General features: G+C 39.7%; 2 protein-coding genes across 4 annotated transcripts; one reads left to right on the top strand and one right to left on the bottom strand.

The window, feature by feature from the left end:
* Nucleotides 1–148: 148 nt before the first annotated feature.
* Nucleotides 149–15,417, bottom strand: rp1l1a (rp1 like 1a). 3 transcript variants are annotated; one of them, XM_057344499.1, is made up of 5 exons: nucleotides 14,152–14,435; nucleotides 13,516–13,667; nucleotides 9,420–10,062; nucleotides 7,291–7,468; nucleotides 149–7,030 (listed from the first exon to the last, which is right to left on the bottom strand). In XM_057344499.1, exons 3-5 carry the CDS (start codon nucleotides 10,038–10,040, stop codon nucleotides 834–836), a joined length of 6,996 nt encoding a protein of 2,331 aa, XP_057200482.1. In that variant the 5' UTR covers nucleotides 10,041–10,062; nucleotides 13,516–13,667; nucleotides 14,152–14,435; the 3' UTR covers nucleotides 149–833. The 3 variants fall into 3 exon arrangements, with proteins under 3 accessions (XP_057200482.1, XP_057200483.1, XP_057200481.1); XM_057344500.1 differs by lacking the exons at nucleotides 13,516–13,667; nucleotides 14,152–14,435 and adding an exon at nucleotides 15,296–15,417; XM_057344498.1 differs by lacking the exon at nucleotides 13,516–13,667 and having other exon boundaries at nucleotides 14,152–14,434.
* lg10h8orf74 (linkage group 10 C8orf74 homolog) lies at nucleotides 15,143–18,263 on the top strand. The gene is made up of 4 exons (XM_057344501.1): nucleotides 15,143–15,211; nucleotides 15,446–15,635; nucleotides 16,564–16,952; nucleotides 17,561–18,263. Exons 1-4 carry the CDS (start codon nucleotides 15,167–15,169, stop codon nucleotides 17,765–17,767), a joined length of 831 nt encoding a protein of 276 aa, XP_057200484.1. The 5' UTR covers nucleotides 15,143–15,166; the 3' UTR covers nucleotides 17,768–18,263.
* Nucleotides 18,264–19,715: the final 1,452 nt, after the last annotated feature.

Below are 19,715 nucleotides of genomic sequence, written 5' to 3'. Positions count from 1 at the left end.
AACGCATGAATGCACATTAGTTATGTTCAATAAAACTCCACACTTTTGTCCTCGGGATAAACAGTTCAAAAGCAAACCTCTAACCCAGACTAAAGAATATTTCTATTGCGTTTACTGTGTTGACATACTGAAACAACAAGCGACCAGATCAGAGTTGAGCATTTATTCAACGTTCCAGTTAAAAACAGCAACACAAAGCAACCATCGGTCAAGAATATTTTACAAACCAGACATGGCGATATGTTTTAAAGATACAATAGCAATCAGCACCAACACATCATGTGACTTTACAACATACTGACGTCCACAGTTATAGAAACCCCTGTTGAATTCACTGTTAATGAGGACAATACCTCATTATTTAACCTATTTTTATTATATCATTACATCGTTTGTTTTCTTATTATAATAATGCATGTCAACTATTTGTAGCTGTAATGTAGCAATACTAACCTTAGTTGAGGTTTGGGTGAATACAGCATATAATATCTTTCAGCACCCTGAGATTTCAACATTTATCAGTACAATGAGTTTTATTACCTGAAGAACACTGACGTAAAAATGTTGGGTTGTTTTAAGCCTTGGATGGGTCAAACCAAGACATTTTAACCCGACGGTTGGCTTTGTTCATATTTCACCCAACGGTGGGTTGAAACAACTCAAAAATATACAATAACCTTTGAACTATGTTTTAAAGAAATGTCTTTAAAATCTTCTCACAGCAGTAGATTATAAATTCAAGCTCGCCAAACATTGAAGTCCAGTCTTAAGAAACATTAGCAATCAAAGGTAAAGTGCTCCACATGAGAGATCATCAAATGAGATGTTAAAACTCATTTTCCATTCATCAGAATTTCATCACTGTCCTTTAGTTTCTTTCGTCTATAGGTCTTGTTTCTTATCTTAGGTGAAATCTGCCATTCCATCACCCCATTGCTAATGTCTTTCTGGTTATCTCGTCCATGTAACTCGTCGCTCTCTTTGTACGGTGGTTGTTCGGTGATCACAACCACACTGTCTCCTTGACTTTCAACGCTCTCCATGAAACTTTGAAGATCATGCAGTTTAGCTTGCTGATTCGTATGGTTCTCCACCGATCCCAGTTGGGATTCCATTGATGTTCTTTCAGAATCAACACCACTGCCTTCAGCAGATTTGTCTTTCTCTGTATCTTCAGTAAAAGCTTCCTCAGTAGAATCATGTTTGTCGTTTTCATTTTCTAGGTCTTGTCTGACCTCAGCCTGGACGATTACTCTTGATGTCATGGGTTGGTCCTCATCCTCTTCTTTATCTTTTTCAACTTCATCCTCTGGAGATTTAGTCTGGTTTCCATCATCGTTCATCTCATTTTGTTGTTCTTTTTCATCGTCATTACTTTTAGAAAGATCACCTTTATTTGACTTAGATTCACAATCTGTTGTAGGTTGGTCCTCCCAATTTTTGGTTTCTTCAGCCTCATCCTTTATAGGTTTGTCCTCCTCATGTGATTTTGTTTCCTCATCAGTTTCTGTTGTCTTCTCTGTTGTTTCCATGTTTTTCTCAACGTCTTTGTCGTCCTCAGCATCCACAGCATTTTCCACATTTACAACCTCAGCAATGTCTTCAACATTCTTCTCATCATCATCTTCTGTTGCATTTACATCTTTTTCAGCATCCTCCTGAACACTTACGGCTTTCTTTTCTTCCACTTTTTCACCATCATTCTCATCACATTTTTCATCTTTTGTCTCATGGTCTTCACAAACATCCTGACCGTTACCTTTGTCGTTGGCCTCTTCGTTGTCTACGTCTGCATTGCTACAGTGTCTGACGTCATTATTCCCTTTCTCCACTTCTTCATGAAGCACCTCTAAGTTGTTATCTTGACCTCTGCCGGTCCCTTTGGCCGTGTTTTGATCTTTTACCTTCCGTTCTGGAGGTTTGACTGGAGCCTTTTTCATCTGCAGTATTTTTCTCAAATCAAATTCCATCATGACAGGCGCCAAGCTCAAAACCTCAGCCCGTTGGGCCACTCTGGATGCCATCTTCCTCTTCATGCATGCATCACACGGGCAGTATTCGTCATCGCTCCGTTGATCGCTATTTTCCGTGCCAGACGCTGTGAAAATGTCCTCACTCCTTGAGAAAGTGATAGACTTGTTGCGCATCACCCGAAGACGTCTGCGTCTCTGTTCAGTTTGGATGGTGGACTCTCTTGACAGAGCATTTCCAGGAGGTCTCGGACCCCTGCCGGCTCTACTCTGGATTTTTTGCAGCTCTTGAGTGATGCTCGATTGAATGCGTTTATGTACTTCTTCTTTCAGTTCACTGATCATTGCGTTGAGCATCTCATTGTCATCCAAATCCCACTTCACTTTGAACTCGGCCATTGCGTCCACATAATGTAACATAAACTGCTTCTCTAGTTTTTTTAGTAAGTTCAGCACCCAGACGGGATCCGGGTCTTGTGAGATTCTTTTAGCAAGCGGAGCTCTTTGAAGAGATGGTGGAGTTCCCGAGCTTTTGTTTTCTGTCATGTCATTCCCTGAGCTTTTGTTCGAAGATGTCTGCTGTGTTTGATCTGATTCATCTTTATTCTCAACGCTCTGATCATCTTCAACAGCAGTATTTTCTTGACTGTCTTTGACATCTTTGTTCTCTGGACTCCCTTGGACTTGCTCTGCAATGTCTGGAGTTGTTGGATCTGAGATGTTGGATGTCTCTTCACATGTGGCAGGTGTGTTCCCATTCTCCATCAAAGCCTCATCTTTATCTTTATTCAAAGCCTCCTGTTCTGGAATTGGTGATATTTTACCATGTGCTGTCTCAGATTTTTCTACCACGCCACTCATGGTACCTTTAACAGACCCCGTGGAGCCACTGCTTACATCAACTCCAGATGAAGACTGCAGGTTGAATTCATCTTCTCCTGACTGATGTTCTCTCTTGGTTTGATTAGTTGGTTCATCATCAGAAGGCTCCTGGAGCCAAAGCGATTGTAAGATGGTCATGACTTCATGGTTTTTAGGATGTTTTTCATTTCTAGGGTCTGACTCAATCAGTTGTAAATTTGCAAGGCAGTCAAGCAACCCCTGTGCTGACCGGCTCAGCTTTCTTCCATACACAGGTGAAACCTCAGGTAAACTTCTGCATCTGTCTAGTTTCGGACCCAGTAAAACTTTCATGACCTGAACAGAAGAAGGACACTGTTTGTCCAATTCACTTGATTCAACCTGAGGTCGTTCATCACACGACTGTGTGATGTTATTCTCCATCTGAATTTCCTCCTCATGAGGTTCCTCAACTTCGGTTATGTTTCCAGGTGCTTCACTTTTGTCCCCCGAAGCTTCTTCCTCACCTTGAATCTCAGTATTTTCTGTGAATTCCACGTCCATTTCATAAGCAGAGCCGTCAATTGGATTGTTCATAAGCCAGTCATTGACAACATTTGTTGTGGAAGCGTTCGGCAGGTATGATGGCATGATGGAATCTGGTTCCTCATTGTTGTGCTCTGATGCATTGCTGACTTTCCTGTGTTTGCTCCTGCTCCTTTTTTCACTTTTACTCTCCTTTATCTTCTCGACCTTGTCGATGTTTTTGCTGGAGGCGATTGACTTTGATTCTCTACTCACTGGTCTTGCATTGGCAATGATTTCTCTTAACAGGTCAGCTGCTGAAAGAGCTTTTGATAAAACGACGTTGCTTGAATCAGGATTTATGATTGATGCTTTCTGTTTGTTTTGATTTTCTTGTGGCAGACTTGTACACTTTTGGGAAATGTCAGACATCACTACTGAATTTGGCTTGGATGTGTCTTCTTTCACAGATCTCTTGTCGGATTTGGATGTTTTAAGGCTGCCATTATTGTCTTCATCACAGATGAGGTCATTGTTTTTTGAAGAATGTTTAGATGTCTCTTTTTTGGACTTCTCTGAACATTCAGAAGCTTTTAAAGAAGCTAAACAATCACGTGCTGTTGTAGTCTGTCCAGAGGATCTTTCACTGTGATGTTTTGAGGATTGTTTGTTGGATGCTTTGTCGGTTTCAGTCATTTCCGCTCGGGTGGTGTCATGTTCTTTCACAGTTGCGGTTTTAGTACTTCCCGGTGACTTGCTACGCGAAGATGATGCTGATAAAGCGGAGGAGGATCTGATGTTGTTGCTCGTCTTCATATCTGCTGACTTCACTTTTTCGGCTGAGACGGGTGAGAGGGTTTGCAAAGGAGTCTTGCACGTACTGTAATCAGTCTTTTTTGATATTTGAGAGCTCACAGATATCGCAGTCTTTGGCCTTTCCTCAACATCCAGATAGTTTACAACCTCTAACTTACATCCAGCATCCTCTGTGATGTCATTGGTAGACTGTTCTTCAAAGTCATCACACTTGTGTTCTTCAGGCAGTCCAAGAGAGACAGATGCTGTGGACGTTGGGCTCAAAGGCTCATCAAACTGGCTGCATAAAGACTTCACATTATTTACGTTTGATTGAGCTGACAGATGTGATTTTCCAGACGATCTACTCAAAACTCTTTCGGATTCATCTTCGACACCCTCTCTTTGGGTCTTGGACTCTCCTAAATGACTACCCGTGGAGCTGTGACAATGACATTTACTGGATTTTTGTGAACGTGAGGAGACTTTGGAGTTGAATGACATTCCACTTGTTTCTCTGCTGTTACCCTGCTTAACTTTAGTCTTGGTTGATTTTGATCTACTTGGGGACGGAGACCTTCGAGGTGATGGAGAGGTCACAGTCAAGGCATTCTGTGTCATGTCTTTGTCATCTTCTTCTGCTTTCATCTCTTGGGACGCAGGTGCATCAGGGGTTGTTATTTTGATGGAGGTGTGAGACATTGCGCAGGTGGCGTTCTTTGACACAATTATAGGAGTTTCACAGTCATCTGCTTTTTCAGGTATGGAGGTAACAGTGGTTTCTGGAAGGTTGTGGCTTGATTTGTCAGACTTACAAGATGCACTAGAAGTGTTTGACATTTCACTAGGCACTCTCTCATTCGATTCAGTGGTAGAAAGGCTGCCATTGCTGTCTTTTTTCTGCATGTATGAATGTTTTGATGATGCATTTGACTTCAGAGGAGTTTTACATGATCCCTCTTCATTGTCACTTTGAATATCAGCAGAACTAGAGTCTTCAGTGGCTTTTGTCTCTAAAAGCTTACAACACATTTTGACAAAGCTCTTGTTCTCTTCTGATGCAAGGGGTCGATGTTCAAAGGACGGGTTTGATTTATTGGACGTGGCACTATCTGATTTTGCTTCTGACAGACATGTCGGTGTTGGTTCTCGATCTACAATGATGCAGTTTGTCTTTGATTTGGTCGACTCTGCAGATCCAGATTTTGTTGACATGCCACTCTTGGCTCTTTCTTCAGAGGTTTCTGCTTCAGGACACTTTTCATGACCGATGTGGTTTGATAGTTTTGAGTTGTTTGAGGCAGCAGAGGCATCTGAATGCTTAGACTGTGCAGTCTCAGAACGTTCCCTATCTGATTTATAATTATTAATAGCTTTACAGTTTTCCTGAGGATCTTTACTTGTGAAAGAACCATCTTTCTCTGCATTCTGTGATTCTGTCTTCTTTGGATTCCTTAGTCCTTTTGATTCACCACACCACAAACATACACTTGACTTTACTGGCATGGCACTTATATATCCATTTTCTTGCACTTTTCCATCCTCACATATCTCCAGAGCATCTGATGCAGTAGGGGTTTTTATTTGGCCTTCAGATTTACAGGACACTCGGCTGTGTCTGGAAATTATACTTCTAGCTCCCCTCTTAGCCCGGCGCTGCCCAATAGATGCAGGTGAACTTGAGATACAAGCGGGGGATCTGGAGGACACGTTCGAGATTGCGGATGTTGTCCTCGCTGCCTGATTCACCAGCCCGTCTGTCTCAGCTAACGTGGTTTTGTATTTTTTGGATCGTAAAGAGCGAACAGCACCGCTTGATACTTTACTAGGAGGTCTGGGGGATAAATGAGATCTTGGTGACGTCTGACAGCCACAACAATGGATGCATTTGGACTGAACATCACCTTCAACATGGTCACTCTGAGACCAGTTCGAAGCTCTCGAGATGCTTGGAGGTAGGTCATCGTATTCATCATCCTGATCGTCCTTCAAACACTCAAGCACTTTGGATGAGTTGCTGACCGCTGAGATCGCCCGCTCTTCAGTAACCTCATAATGCTGTGCTGGAGACAGCTCAGTGCCAGGTTCTCTGATGTCACTATAACAACATTTATTTTTAGCGCAACTCTCACAGCCATCCTTACACAACCTCCTACTCTTCGAAGCTAATACTTCACCGCGACTGCAGCAACGACTTCTCGCGCAGTACTCGACTCTCGTCTCTTCTTCTTCCACGGTCTGCTGAAAGCATGATGCCTTTTCCACCACGTGCTCGGTGTACTCCTCACTGGAACGAGAAATTGCATGCGTACTATCCAGCGACGTCTTTTTACACCTGATTTTCTGAGACGATCCACTGGAACTCAGTGATTTGCAGACCCCTGGGTCTTTGTGCATGGGGTTCTTCCAAATGTCATACTCTTGGCAGTGGTTGCAACAGTTTTGACGTAGTGATTCCTCAAGATGCTTCTTATGGAGTTTTGTCGCGAACGCCTCCTCAGTCTCGGATGGAGAGTTGGAGTCTGGCTCTGAACATTCAGCTTTAGCTGGAAGATAACGTTGGGTGGTTTCGTTCGCAGAGCCGCTGTCGGTCAGTTTGGTCGATGACTTTTTGATCTCAGTGGACCACTGGAGTGTCTCGTCGCTGAAGAGCCGAAAACGAACTCTCATCTCGACAGAAAGACTGCCGTCTTTGTTAACAAGCACTCTCTTTTCAATGTCATCGTTCACTGACATTTCTTTAACGTAGGGGCAGGTGCTGACGCAGGCCAACTGTCCAGGCGTCATGCATAATCCATTCTGGTAGGACTTCTCTGAAGAAAGAGAGAATCTTGTCGACCTATTACTGGAGTCGGATCTGGGATGGATGATGCTTTTCTTTGTCTCCAGGCCAAAGTTAACTGTAAAAAAAAGAATAAAAAATAAAGCTGTGGGCATGCCTTTCTCACTTTAATTGCGATTCAAATGACCTCATGAAAGAATAAAACATCTTTTTTTTCATCTACATACTGACAACCTATTTAAAAGGCTCTTAACTCGTCACTGTTGTATAATAAATTCAATTTGTTTGTTGCACCCTTTGTCTATTATTAGAGACATGTGGGTAGACAGAATTAATCACTGTAATGATTCATTCGTTCACACCATTTACAGTGTTTACCATTCTTTTTGTTTTCGTGGCCTTCACTGCAGACGCTGGACCGAGACCTTGTGCCCATTCCAGGGAGTCTTTCGTCCGAGAGCGTCCTTAAATTCTCCACGAGCAGAGGTCTGAAGGGTTCTCGACCTGCACACACCAACACACTGGGGCACTGCATTAGACTCTGAATACTGTCAATCTGTGGAGAGTAATGAACAGACATGAGACAAGTGACATATACGATAAATGTTTATTGGCTCTGTTTCAAACAACATCACAGTATGGTGTCTGTCTAGCTGAGCAACATCCTATAATGTATTTTTATGAGTCGGCTAACATAGACGACAGATTTCACACAAATAGCTCAAATCATACAAGGCTAGCACTCAACAAATATATATGGGAGTATAATGGGAAAATAATAAAATTTTAAATAATACATTTCTACAAATAATAATAATAATAATTATATAATACATTATATGTTTTAATAAAAGCAAAGAGGCAATTCTTTATTAATTATGTAGTATGTTGCAAAATTATATCTTTATATAATCTATTTATTTTCTAATATATATAAATGATTATGCAATATATTATTTTAAAATTATTTTATGAATATTAATAAAACATTGAATATATTTAAAATATATCATGTGTTTTAAATATATATATATAATATATTTTCTTTATGTAAAGGTAATAGAGTCTGCCATAACCATTTTTGGGTTTCTGGGCCATCACCATTAAGAGATGGTGCTATGAAGGGTACATATGCTGCTTTGTTATACTACAGATCAACACTACAACATCGGGAAGCCTATCTCATCTGTACAGCATATTCTTGATGGCTACTCTACAATTCCAATGATCACAAAAAATGCTTTCTAGACAGGCAGCTTACTGGGTTAAGAACTGAAGCATTCGTTGTGCTCTGAAAGGCATTAAATCCCATTATTACTGAAATAAATGTAATGTTTCGAATGAGAAGCTGTTAGTCCATTATGGCTGTAAAATCCACAGCGACCAGAGCCCCCTGTTTACCATCACATTTAGACAACTGAAACATATTTCACATGATTGACTTTAATGACACTCATTGCTTCTCACAATATTGTGTATCGTTAATTCTATTATCAGCCCAGCATCATTTTGGTTGTCTAAGCTTTATGCCCCCACAACACAAACACTGTGAACCTTAAAGACCTTGAGTCAAGCAAACAGAATTTCTATAGAACAACAGCAGAATATTGATGTGGAATATTGATGCATAAAACCATTTAAATAAAAAACTAAATACAGCTGTTTTGTTGACCTCTGCAAGTTTCATGAGTTCACCTAAACACAAATCCAAACAGTCAACCCAAGGTCAGAAAATAGACTGAGAATGTTTCTGATTGACTAAAAAAGTGTGGTCACTCCCCTAAATCCGTTTCTATGTATACAGTGACATATCTGTAATCTATAATAAATTACTTTTTTTTTTACGACATGAAATATTTGTTATTTATTTTTAAATGTATTTTATTCTATAAAAATAGTTTTGCAAAATGAAATATTTATTATTTATAATATATTTCAAGGTGTATAGACCACTTTGCAAGATGTAAACACTGGTCCAGAAGCACTTCCGGTTTTGTTTTTATTATTTTAAAATCTTACATGTATTTGTGTAATATTTTGATTCGGTTACAAATGAACCGCTGGTTGTATTTTGTTCAAACATTGTTCAAAAACTGAAACAGGAGGTTCTTTTGGATCAGCGTTTCGTCTTCCAAAGAGGTCAATAAATACTTTCACATATCATATTCATGATTTATATGCTTGCTTGCAAGAAAGCAACATATGATTCACAAATGATTCATTTTATTATAAAAAAAACTGTCTGTGTATTTCCCTGTCAGTTGTAAAGAGTTCTGATATAAAGTCTTTTAAAGCATTGTTTATTAAACTGAAAAGATGGCAGCATTCAAATTGACCACAGCCAAGCAACTGCTTGAGATGAATGGGGTTGCTTATGATTGCTCTTGACTTATATCAAATCTGCTGATCTAACACAACTTTCCCCAGAGTCATTAGAATACATCAGACTTCAATTGACCACCCTCTAAAACTCCTGACTTGACCAAATAAATAAAATCCTCTCTCACCTTGCATCCCTCCAGTGTGTAAAGTTTCTTAACATTACATTGCATGAGCTCGGAAATCTCGTCCATGAAGACACGCAGACTGCGTGCGGTTCTTCTGCTCAAAAGGACGGAACGTCTCACCGCAGGATCAGTGTTCTTCACCAGTACGATCCTTTTTGGGTGACGATGCTGGTGTCCAGAGGGGGCGTCCTCGGGTCGGGAGGGTTTCCTGCGAGCGTTGGGAGGATGACTGTGGTACCAGACTGTCGGCCTCTTCCCCGCAGCTTCCATGTTGATTGGCTTCACGTAGCAGCGGTCGGAGCACAGGTAACAGCCTCCGTCGTCTAACTGCTCTAAATGTTTAATGCTGCGGGTGCCCCGGGGGGTCGTGATGGTACGCACACCAAAAGGCAGAGGAACCTTTTGGGAAAGGTCATCTAGTAATGCATCAAAGCATTTGAAGCTGCGTTTGTGGATGGCCATCTTGACGCCTTTGAACTGGGAGTCGCCGCTTTTGTAGAAAGTGATTCTCTTGGCCGATGCGGTCGTGGTCAGACCGGAGCTGAAGGAGGATGCTGGAGGATGAGGTTCATTCTTAAACTGGGTATCAGCTTGGAAGGAGCCTGGAGTCGCTCCTTGCATCTCTCCTCCACGTCACGTCAAACTGCAGAGTAAAGAGGACATGTGAATGTCATCATATGAAACTAAACAAACATTTCAAATTAAACCCACATGAAAGAACACAAAATCATTCAATCTCAATTAGTTTTCCTAGACAGCAGCGTCTAATGATCTCCAATAATAATCAGTCCTTTAGATTCATGTGTCTCAAACTGTGCTGCCAATCATTCCCAAACTATAGCAAAATGTTTGTTTCTATAGCACATTATATCTTTGAATCTTTGCAGTATGTGTTAAGCAACAGTGAAACTAGGCGTAAGTTTGCCTGCTTACAAAGAAATGAAGGGTCTATCATTTTTATGGAAGGTTTATTTTAACTGATAGAGACAGAATATTAAAAAAACTCAGGGGGAAAAAATGTTATAAATTGATTTGCATTTCAGTCAGTGAAATAAGTATTTGATCCCCTACCAACCAGCAAGAATTCTGGCTCCACAGATTGGTTATGTGCCTATATGGACCACAGATTAGTCCTGTCACTTTAAGAAAGTACTCCTAAATCAGCTTGTTATGTATATAAAAGATGCCTGCCAACAGAATCTGTATCTTCCAGTTCAACCTCTCCAACACCATGGTCCAGACCAAATATGTTTTAAAGGATGTCAGCGACAAGATTGGAGACCTGCACAAACCTTGAATAGGCTACAGACAGAAGCTTGGTGAGAAGGAGACAACTGTTGGTGTGATTATTTTGAAATAGAAGATATACAAAATAACTATCAAATGCCCTTGTTCTGGAGCTCCCTGCAAGATTTCCCCAATGGGGTAAAGACCATGAGAAAGGTTAAAGATCAGCCCAGAACTACACGGAAGAAGCTTGTTAATGATTTCAAGACAGTTGGGAACACAGTGAGCAAGCAAACCATTGGTAACACATTGGTAACACGCTATGACGCAATAGATTGAAATCCTGAAGCACCCGCAAGGTCCTCCTGCCCAAGAAGGCCCGCCTGGCTCGTCTGAAGTTTGACATTGAACATCAAGATGATTCAGAAAAGGTTTGGAGAAAGTGCTGTGAGACCAAAATTGACTCCTGTGTTTGGAGGGAGAGAAATGCTGACTATGAGCCCAAGAACATCATGTCTACAGAGAAGCACAGTGTTGGAAACATTCTGCTTTAGGGCTTTTTCTCTGCTACAGGTATACAGGATGACTTCACCGCATTGAGGGGCTGAGGGACGGGCCAGTGTACCGTAAAATCTTGGACGAGAACCTCCTTCCCTTAACTAGGTTACTGAAGATGGGTCATGGATGTGCCTTTAACATGACAAAGACCAAAACATATTGCCAAGACAACCAAAGAGTGGCTTAAGGAGAAGCACATTAAATGTCCTAGCCAGTCTCTAGACCCTAGTCCTATAGAACCTCTGTGAAGGAGGCTAAAACTCCAATTTGCTGAGCGACAGCCAAGAAACCTTAAAGATTGACAGAGGAGTGGACTAAATGTATCCGGACACATGTGCAAACCTGGTGACCAACTATCAGAAATGTCTGACCTCTGTGCTTGCCCACAAGGGTTTCTCCACCAAGTACAAAGTTATCTTTTCTCGGAGTGAGATGCAAATCAATTTAAAACCTTTATGCAACATTTTTTCCCCTGATTTTTTTTATATTCTGTCTCTATCAGTTAAAATAAACCCACCATAAAAATTATAGACCCTTCATTTCTTTGTAAGCAGGCAAACTTACAAAATCAGCAGGGGATCAAATCATTATTTCCCTCACTGTACATGTAAAATGACTATTGTTTAAAATGACTAAATACTGTTATCATATTATTTTATTGTTGAAAATTAAGATTTACGTGTCAAAGTCTGCACCAGTTTGCAATTTCACTCCTTTATGCCTCACGAGTAGTGCCAAACAAAACAAAACAAAACAAATAAATAAAAAATAAATACAATTGTACAGTCTGTAGAGTACTTGTACAGTTCAATTTTTTGCTTTGTAGATAACTAACCCATACTTTGACAGACTCCAATGCCTGTCAAAACGAGCACCTTAACAGTAAAAGCATAAGTATTTAGAGAATTATAAGAATTATCATCTTTATATGCTTACACAGACCAGACGTACACAATAAAAACAACATACTGTATATCAGTACTGTTAATATGCATAGTACAATCAAATGCATAGAATGTATACTCACATTCACAAAATATGATCATATACGATGCTAAAAAGCATAAAACATGAAAAAATGATCTGAGTACTAGCAAGAATGTTGCATTTCAGGTATCATCCAAGCACACGAGTGCTACAGAAACTGAGTTGAAGACAAACGCTCCAGCCACTAATCAGATCCTTTGGTAGCTAATGATAGAATCAAAAGCTTCTTTCCTCATCTTGAGATCTCACTGAACTCTATACGGGAGCGTTAAACACACGACAGCGAGACCAGGATTGCATAAAGAGAGATGTGCAGAACAGCGTTAAGAGACGCTCCGCTTTATGAAACCCAATAAAATCCCTGTGTAAATTTGACAAACATGACATTCAGCCCTCTAATTCACTCCGGTTTATCCATGCTGAAAGTCAGGTTCTCCCAAAGACGAAAATGTCATGCTTTTCTTATTTCAAACCCGCATGATGTTTTTGTATCTTTTTGTGACACAAGACTACTGAGAACAATGTTAATGGATCTCTCCCATTTAATCATTTAAAGTGACACCATAAATGTGCCATAGCAGTCCATATAATAGTCCATATGACTCGTGCTCTATATTCCAAGAAGCCTCTGAAGCCATATGATAGCTTTGTGTGAAGAGAAGTAGTTATTTACTAAACATTCTCTTTCATTTGCTTGACAGTCATTATAAAGTGTCCTTGGAAAAGAACTAGAGATTCTTTATAAATGTCCCTTTCGTGTTTCAAACAACAGCATATGGCATACTGTATGAACAACATGGGGTAGCAAATATTTTCTTTGAATGTGGTGATTGACATGACTTTAGGTGCGTTCCATTTGGCCGTATAAGTGGACTGCGAAGTGGACTTAAACAGGGTGTTCCGCCAAATGTAGCCAAGTAACGGTTCTTCTCGGTTTCTTTTGCCTGTTATCAGAAATAGTCTACAGGCACTCTATTGTTTGCGAATGTGTACCGGAAGTTAAGGGAAGTCCACGAACGGGCGCATGCGCAGTAACGTTTGTTCATGTTGTTGCAATTGTCTAAAACAGGAGCCAGCCACAAACCCCATGAATAAACACCGAGATGTACATGTTAATGCCCTGCAGGTTTTCTACTGTACATAATATAATATAATATAATATAATATAATATAACTACTGGAAGGTTTATAAGCATGAGGGAATATTATTCTGTTCTTACTGCTCATTGGTGCTATCTAACAAGTTATAATTGGAGCTAATGAGCTGCTAAATCACTTTGAGAGGTGTACACATATTTGACACTAATGAGAAAAACTGTAAAACCTCTGAGGTCGAGTTAACAGTTGAATGTGTTACACATGATCAGCAACCGAGGCCCGGCGGGAGAAACCTGCGATGCCACACTGTCAGATCCTGGCACTGATGCCAAAACATTTCAGACTCATGGGATACATGACATGAAACACAGCATATTCCTGTGAATAAACACAGAATTTAATATATAAAAGATCAAAAGAAAGAAACACAGAATTTAATATATAAAAGATCAAAAGAAAGAAAGCAGTTATAGTATATCAAAATATAGGCTAATTGCCGTGGACGTTTTTTATATAATAAAGAGAAGTGCGCTATTAGCAGGACAAGTAGACAAAAGCCACAAGATAATCACATAAAACCATCAAATCTGATTGGAAAATAACCGTAACATTGCTATGTATTGAGAAATGCTTGACATCAGCCTCAAAATATCTGTAAGCTTTGTCTAGTTTGACATTCACAGTAATGCATCAGTTTATCTGTCAACTATGGAATTTACTTGCTCATATAAAGTTGAACTCATGTTCTTCGCTAAAATCTTATGACACGCACACATGCTGAAACAGGCCTTTTACAGCTATATATCCAGCTAAGACGTCCTGTCCTAATTCCACACATGTATCTCAGGGCTCATTGGCTTACCCCGTAAGCAGAGATTCATTCTCCTCGACTGCCAAGCTTCCAAACTCAGACCAGAAATCCAGTGAAAGAATTCAACAGGTTCATTTACAACGAAGAAGGCTCTTTTATCTGGCTCACGCAGATGAGAGCGATGCAGCCGCAGCATCTAAAAGCACGCCGTCCCCTCCTGCGAGGAATGTCACTTCCCACCCACGCCGATGAGCCACAGACACGCCGCAGCTGCATGTTGTCTATCCACAGTCATTCGCTACATTAGGATAATTATCACGGGCAGACCTTCATCTGCGGAGGAGGAGGAGAGAGAGACTCCTCACAAAGAGGATTATACTGTGTGGCCATCTGTGCCAAACCGAATGAACTCTAGCTGTCCAAAAATGAGCTGCTCGTGGTTGAAGTCACAGAAACAGACAACTGAAATACAGTCGCATGCACTGCATGTGTATTGGCCCCTCACGTGCATAATGCAACAGTGTCACTTAAACATGTTATATCTGTCATCATCATAGCAATTTGGTAATGTTAAAATAACCCAAAATCTCCCTAACTTACAGATACCCAAGATGAAGAAAATGTATTTTGGAGAACATTGGTAACCAAACCACACAGACCCTTTGACACCCGTTGTATGGACACAAAACCAAAAAATAAAAACTCTCGTGTTCCACAGAAATAAGTCGTACAGTTTATTTTGGAATTTTTCTACCCCTTTAATAAAAATATTGGAAAAATGACAATCAATTTTCTACATAATCATAATGTCGGCGTGCTCTGAAATATGAAAGTTATGAAGATCGAATATTATCATCATATCACACAATATGTCATTTGCATTTCATATAATGGACTTAACATTAAAAATGGAATATCACAGGCTGATATTTATCCTATTAAAAGTGAAAAATACACCTAACATACAGTGCAGTACATGAGAGAGCCCGCAGTGTAAACGTCATGCGTGTATTTATAAACTGTGTTTCCTTGGCAACAGACACAACAGCACACACAGACACACGCTATGGCCTCTATAGACGCGACTTTACAGGAGATATCGAGAATAAAGGTAAACTTACTGCCTTTAACCACTTTCTCACACATACACACATCATAAACACTGCGAGACAGATTGAAGAGTTCAATGGCTTACCAGGTCAGACACGAATACGCGGTCGCGTTCAGAGACACTGTCACGAAACATCCTATAATTCACTGTACGTCTCTGCGCATTACAGAAATCCTTTACGTAGGATTCCAACGCGATTCAACCGAATGCCGTTGATTGTTTGTGTTGTTTCAGAGAGATGCCGGTGTCCGGCGTCTGAGCGGCTGTTTTCACTGGACAGAGTTTGATGGGGATGATAAACGGCAGCATTTACATCAGGAATTTGTGTATGAGAATGTGATGTACGCGATTAAACGAGGACTGCCGTGGTCGACCGTGGGTCAGGTGGCATGTGTGACCAAAGATCTCCTGCCTAAACTTGTGGGTGAGCATTTATTAATGCTAATCAAAATGTTACGTTTGTCATTTCAAGTTCATTTTGATTGTACCGTAAATAAATGTGACAGACAAGCTGAGTAATTTGCGTGCATTTGCCGATTCGCAGATCTACTCGCATCGAGTAGTGACAAGGCGTAACGTTATTCGTTTTTTTGCGGCGCCGACATGTGATATTTAAATATCGCGATAGCAGACTGTCACGCGTGTTCCAGAACTGCTCTCGCGATACTTTGAAGCACGAACGACCGAATACATTTTTGCTCTAATTGGAGAGATGTAGACCTTTTAATATTAGGGGGAAAAAACGTAATAAAATGACAATGTGTTTGTGGATTTAATTGTTTGCACATCTTTTCTATTAGAATAGAAGTATAAGATGTACCTTTTTGTTATTTTCTACAAAACTTATTAATGACATTCTCAAAATTTTAGGTACATGTCAGGAATCATATGGCATCTAAAATCTTCTTCTAGAGACGGTTCATATATTTACAATACCAAAACAAATCCTCGGTTTGAAGCTCATGAGCAGTTTATATAAATTTTTATCATAGCAAAGTCTTTGTAAATTACTTTATGGAAACAGCGATGTAAATTGATGTTAATTAAATATTTCTGTCCACCCCTGACACACACTGTTTAGGTAGGGACATAGGTTCTTTACCCATAAAACACTAACACCGGATGCGACGCGGCCTGATGTGACAGGACAAAAGAACCCATTACAATTTTACATTTTGTCCACAATGGATGCGATGCGACGCTCGACAAACCCATTAAGAACAAGGCATTTGTCGTGTCTCGTCACACCGCTTGTGTCTGGTGTAGACAGGGTGTATTCTATTTATACTGTACTTGTTTGTTCATTTCAGTCTTTAATAAATTACACAATCACTGCTTTTTATAACTGCTAGGTTTGAAGACATCAGATGCTGTTCATGTCATCAGGGATCAGCTCTCACAGATCGAGCCTCGTCTCTCCAGTGGACATCATGCTGTTCTCATGGACTTTATTCTAAAAACATATGTTCCTCATCAACGCCTTTATCAGGCGTTTTTAAATGGTGACACAGGCGTCAGACACATCAGATCTGAGCTTGAGGTTGAAGGGCCCCCTCATCCACCGCCCCTGTGTGAGGGAACAGATGCCGTGGAGCTGGAACAGCAGCAGGTCCTGGAAGAGACTCGGTCTAAGACAGAAGCAGATATCATGAAACTCAAAGTGAAGACTGAAGCTCAGATGATGGCCAAACTGCAGGCCAGTTTAAATGATCTTCCACGCGAAGGAAATATTTGCAGACTGGTAAACGATTTTCAACGTTTACGATATAAAATGTAACATTTTCTCAGGGGTTCTGGGTGCTTGTTAGGAGATTACGGTCCAAAATCTATTTCATTCAGTATAACTAATATTGCAATGTGCATTGTAGCAAAGCAGCTTTACAGATGAAAATATTTTAGTACCAAATGACATGTCTATTCAACTTATTTTTTTTAAATGTTTTTGAAAGGGAAGACACTTCAAACACAGCTGTGAATCAAAGCTGCCCTGTAGGTGTTTGGCAGAATTTTACCTTTTAAAAAAGCATCAAAGTTTTTCTTCAGGCTATTGGAGGGCTGCTGAGATAAATGACCACAGGGCTGCCAGCAGAAACCTTGCCAATTTTGCTAGCACCACGTAAAAAGTGAAGGCTCCAATAATTCATATCAAATATTCCTCATTAAACAGTGAGGAACCCAACTGTTGTGTTCTAAGGTCTCTATGTGAGACAGCAGATGGGCGACAAGATTCAACAGTCAACATACAAATGAGTCTTTTCTTTAGTGGATGAGGCTTGAATGGTGTGTGATGAAACTCGTTCGAAATAAAAAATATGTTTGTATAATTTTACTTTGTGATTCTCTCTTTAGGAGGTGGAAAAGTTACTGCACAATTTTCTGCAGTCGCAAGGACAAATTATGATGGAGAGTTTGATGGAGGAGGCCAGTCTCACCGACAGCCTGCTGAATTTGAAACTGAGGCAGAAATCTCAGCTAACAGAAAGACACTTAACAAATGATCCGGTTTCCACCAAACAGCACTGTGTGCCCACGTCCACTAAAAAGAAGTTTGTTTGAGTATATAAACAGATATTCATGTAACATAATAAAATGTAAAGATCTACACCGGTTATGGGACTGCAAGAGAAAACTAATATGCCGTGTACACACTGTACCCAAAATATGAGCCATTAACCTCTCAGGAATCAGTGAATTCTGTTAATATACAATTTACATTTTAGGGCTTCACACATATTTACATACAGTTGTCATTCAAAGCATTGTTTTATGTGTTGGAAACCAGGGCAAGCCAAACTGGACTTATCGACTTCTAAATTGTATTTTGGCAGTAAACTGTTATATTTAAAGTGTTTCCATTCAGATTAAAATTCCATTTAATCAATATAGATATAGAATTATGTTATTCTGGGTTACAAATGTCAAATCTGTATTTTTAAATAAGTTATTTCCTGAACTACAAACATCACTTGCGGAACAATATAACATTTAGCTAAGCACCTTTGTGAAATTAAAATTCATGCAATGATTGTTTTCATACCAGAAAATTACATGTTTGTGCACACAAGCAAATAATAAATATTCACATATTCTAGTGAAATATATGATAGGATATATGATTTGACAATTACATTTTTAAATTACGTGCTTAAGAAAAATATACTGTATTTTCAAAAGGATTATCAGATTTTAAAGGTTAATGGAATGGATAGAGATAAGTACTATAATCACTGAGTTTACTGTAACAGTTATAAAACTCTGTATTTATTTATACAGTTGGGTTCCTCACTGTTTAATGAGGAATATTTGATATGAATTATTGGAAAAAAATGTAGACCTTCATTAATCTTCACAAAGAAGAAAACACTGCAGAGGCCAATTACCATCCATTCCACGGGGTCCCCAAAACCTGAGCACAGATGGTGTTTAGTGTGCTCGAGCCTGGAATCGAAGCCAGTTAAGTTGAGCATCGTCTGAATCAACTCGAAGGTCATAGTCGTGTTTCCAGCCCCAGTCACCGCGGGTATTGATGTCATCTATAAGATCACAGGCCAGCTGTCAGCTAGACAGAAATAACCCAGACACAATGTTATCAAACTGATCTGTGTTCAATTTTAAATCAGACAACAGAAAACCACCACTGTGGAAATATCTTAAGATTGTTGAGGAGATTTACTTAAATGTCACTTTTGAATTAACACAAGGTTTGTCAAAACTTTTAACATATAAACCAGAAATTCCAAACATCGACCACAGAACATGTCCTGAACATGATATTTGCAACTTCAGCTGATGAATAATACAAGATTTGTGAAACTTTCCTGAGCAGTTTGGCCAGGCTCATTCCCAGCTGCCCCAGATAAAAATATGATTTAAAAGGCATCATCAGTGATGTGTTACCATGGAGACTACATCTCATGCTTCAGAATGTGGTAAAAAAAACATTTTGGCAAGAAACGTGACATCTGAATGAAGATGATACATGATAATGTTCTGTGTACATCAATAAAGTCTGCCCTACTGCACTTGGGTGTAAATTTACGCACAGGGTCACAACTGTATTTAAAATTAGAATTAAAACGTGCTGCCACCTTCTGGTCATGAATTTAAGTTTCCAACCTCAACAAAAGTTACATCCTAGGCTTTGCATGGCCAGATGGTCAGTATGTCTTACATTTGTTTCATATACCAGAGGAGAGTGTATCTGTTATACTATCAACTTTTGTATATATAAACAACCTGCATTTGTTGTAACAACACACAGCCAGTGATGGATACATTTCCCTTTTGGTTGCTGCATTTAGATGCATGTCATCAAGAGTTACATTTGTTTCTGCATACCTGGTAAACATATTTTTTCTTAGGTTGACTGTCAGGAGCAATACCTCAGACAATCTCTTTAGACTAATCACACAAAATAAACTATATTCATATGGCATGTATAGTACAATTATTATATACAATGTATTAATGAAAAAACATGCACATTTAATTTGTACAAAATAAC

Source organism: Triplophysa rosa, linkage group LG10 (genome assembly GCF_024868665.1).
Source record: "Triplophysa rosa linkage group LG10, Trosa_1v2, whole genome shotgun sequence".
NCBI lineage: Eukaryota > Metazoa > Chordata > Actinopteri > Cypriniformes > Nemacheilidae > Triplophysa > Triplophysa rosa.
Note: the sequence above shows the minus strand (reverse complement) of the source record. Positions and strands in the feature narration are given on the sequence as shown.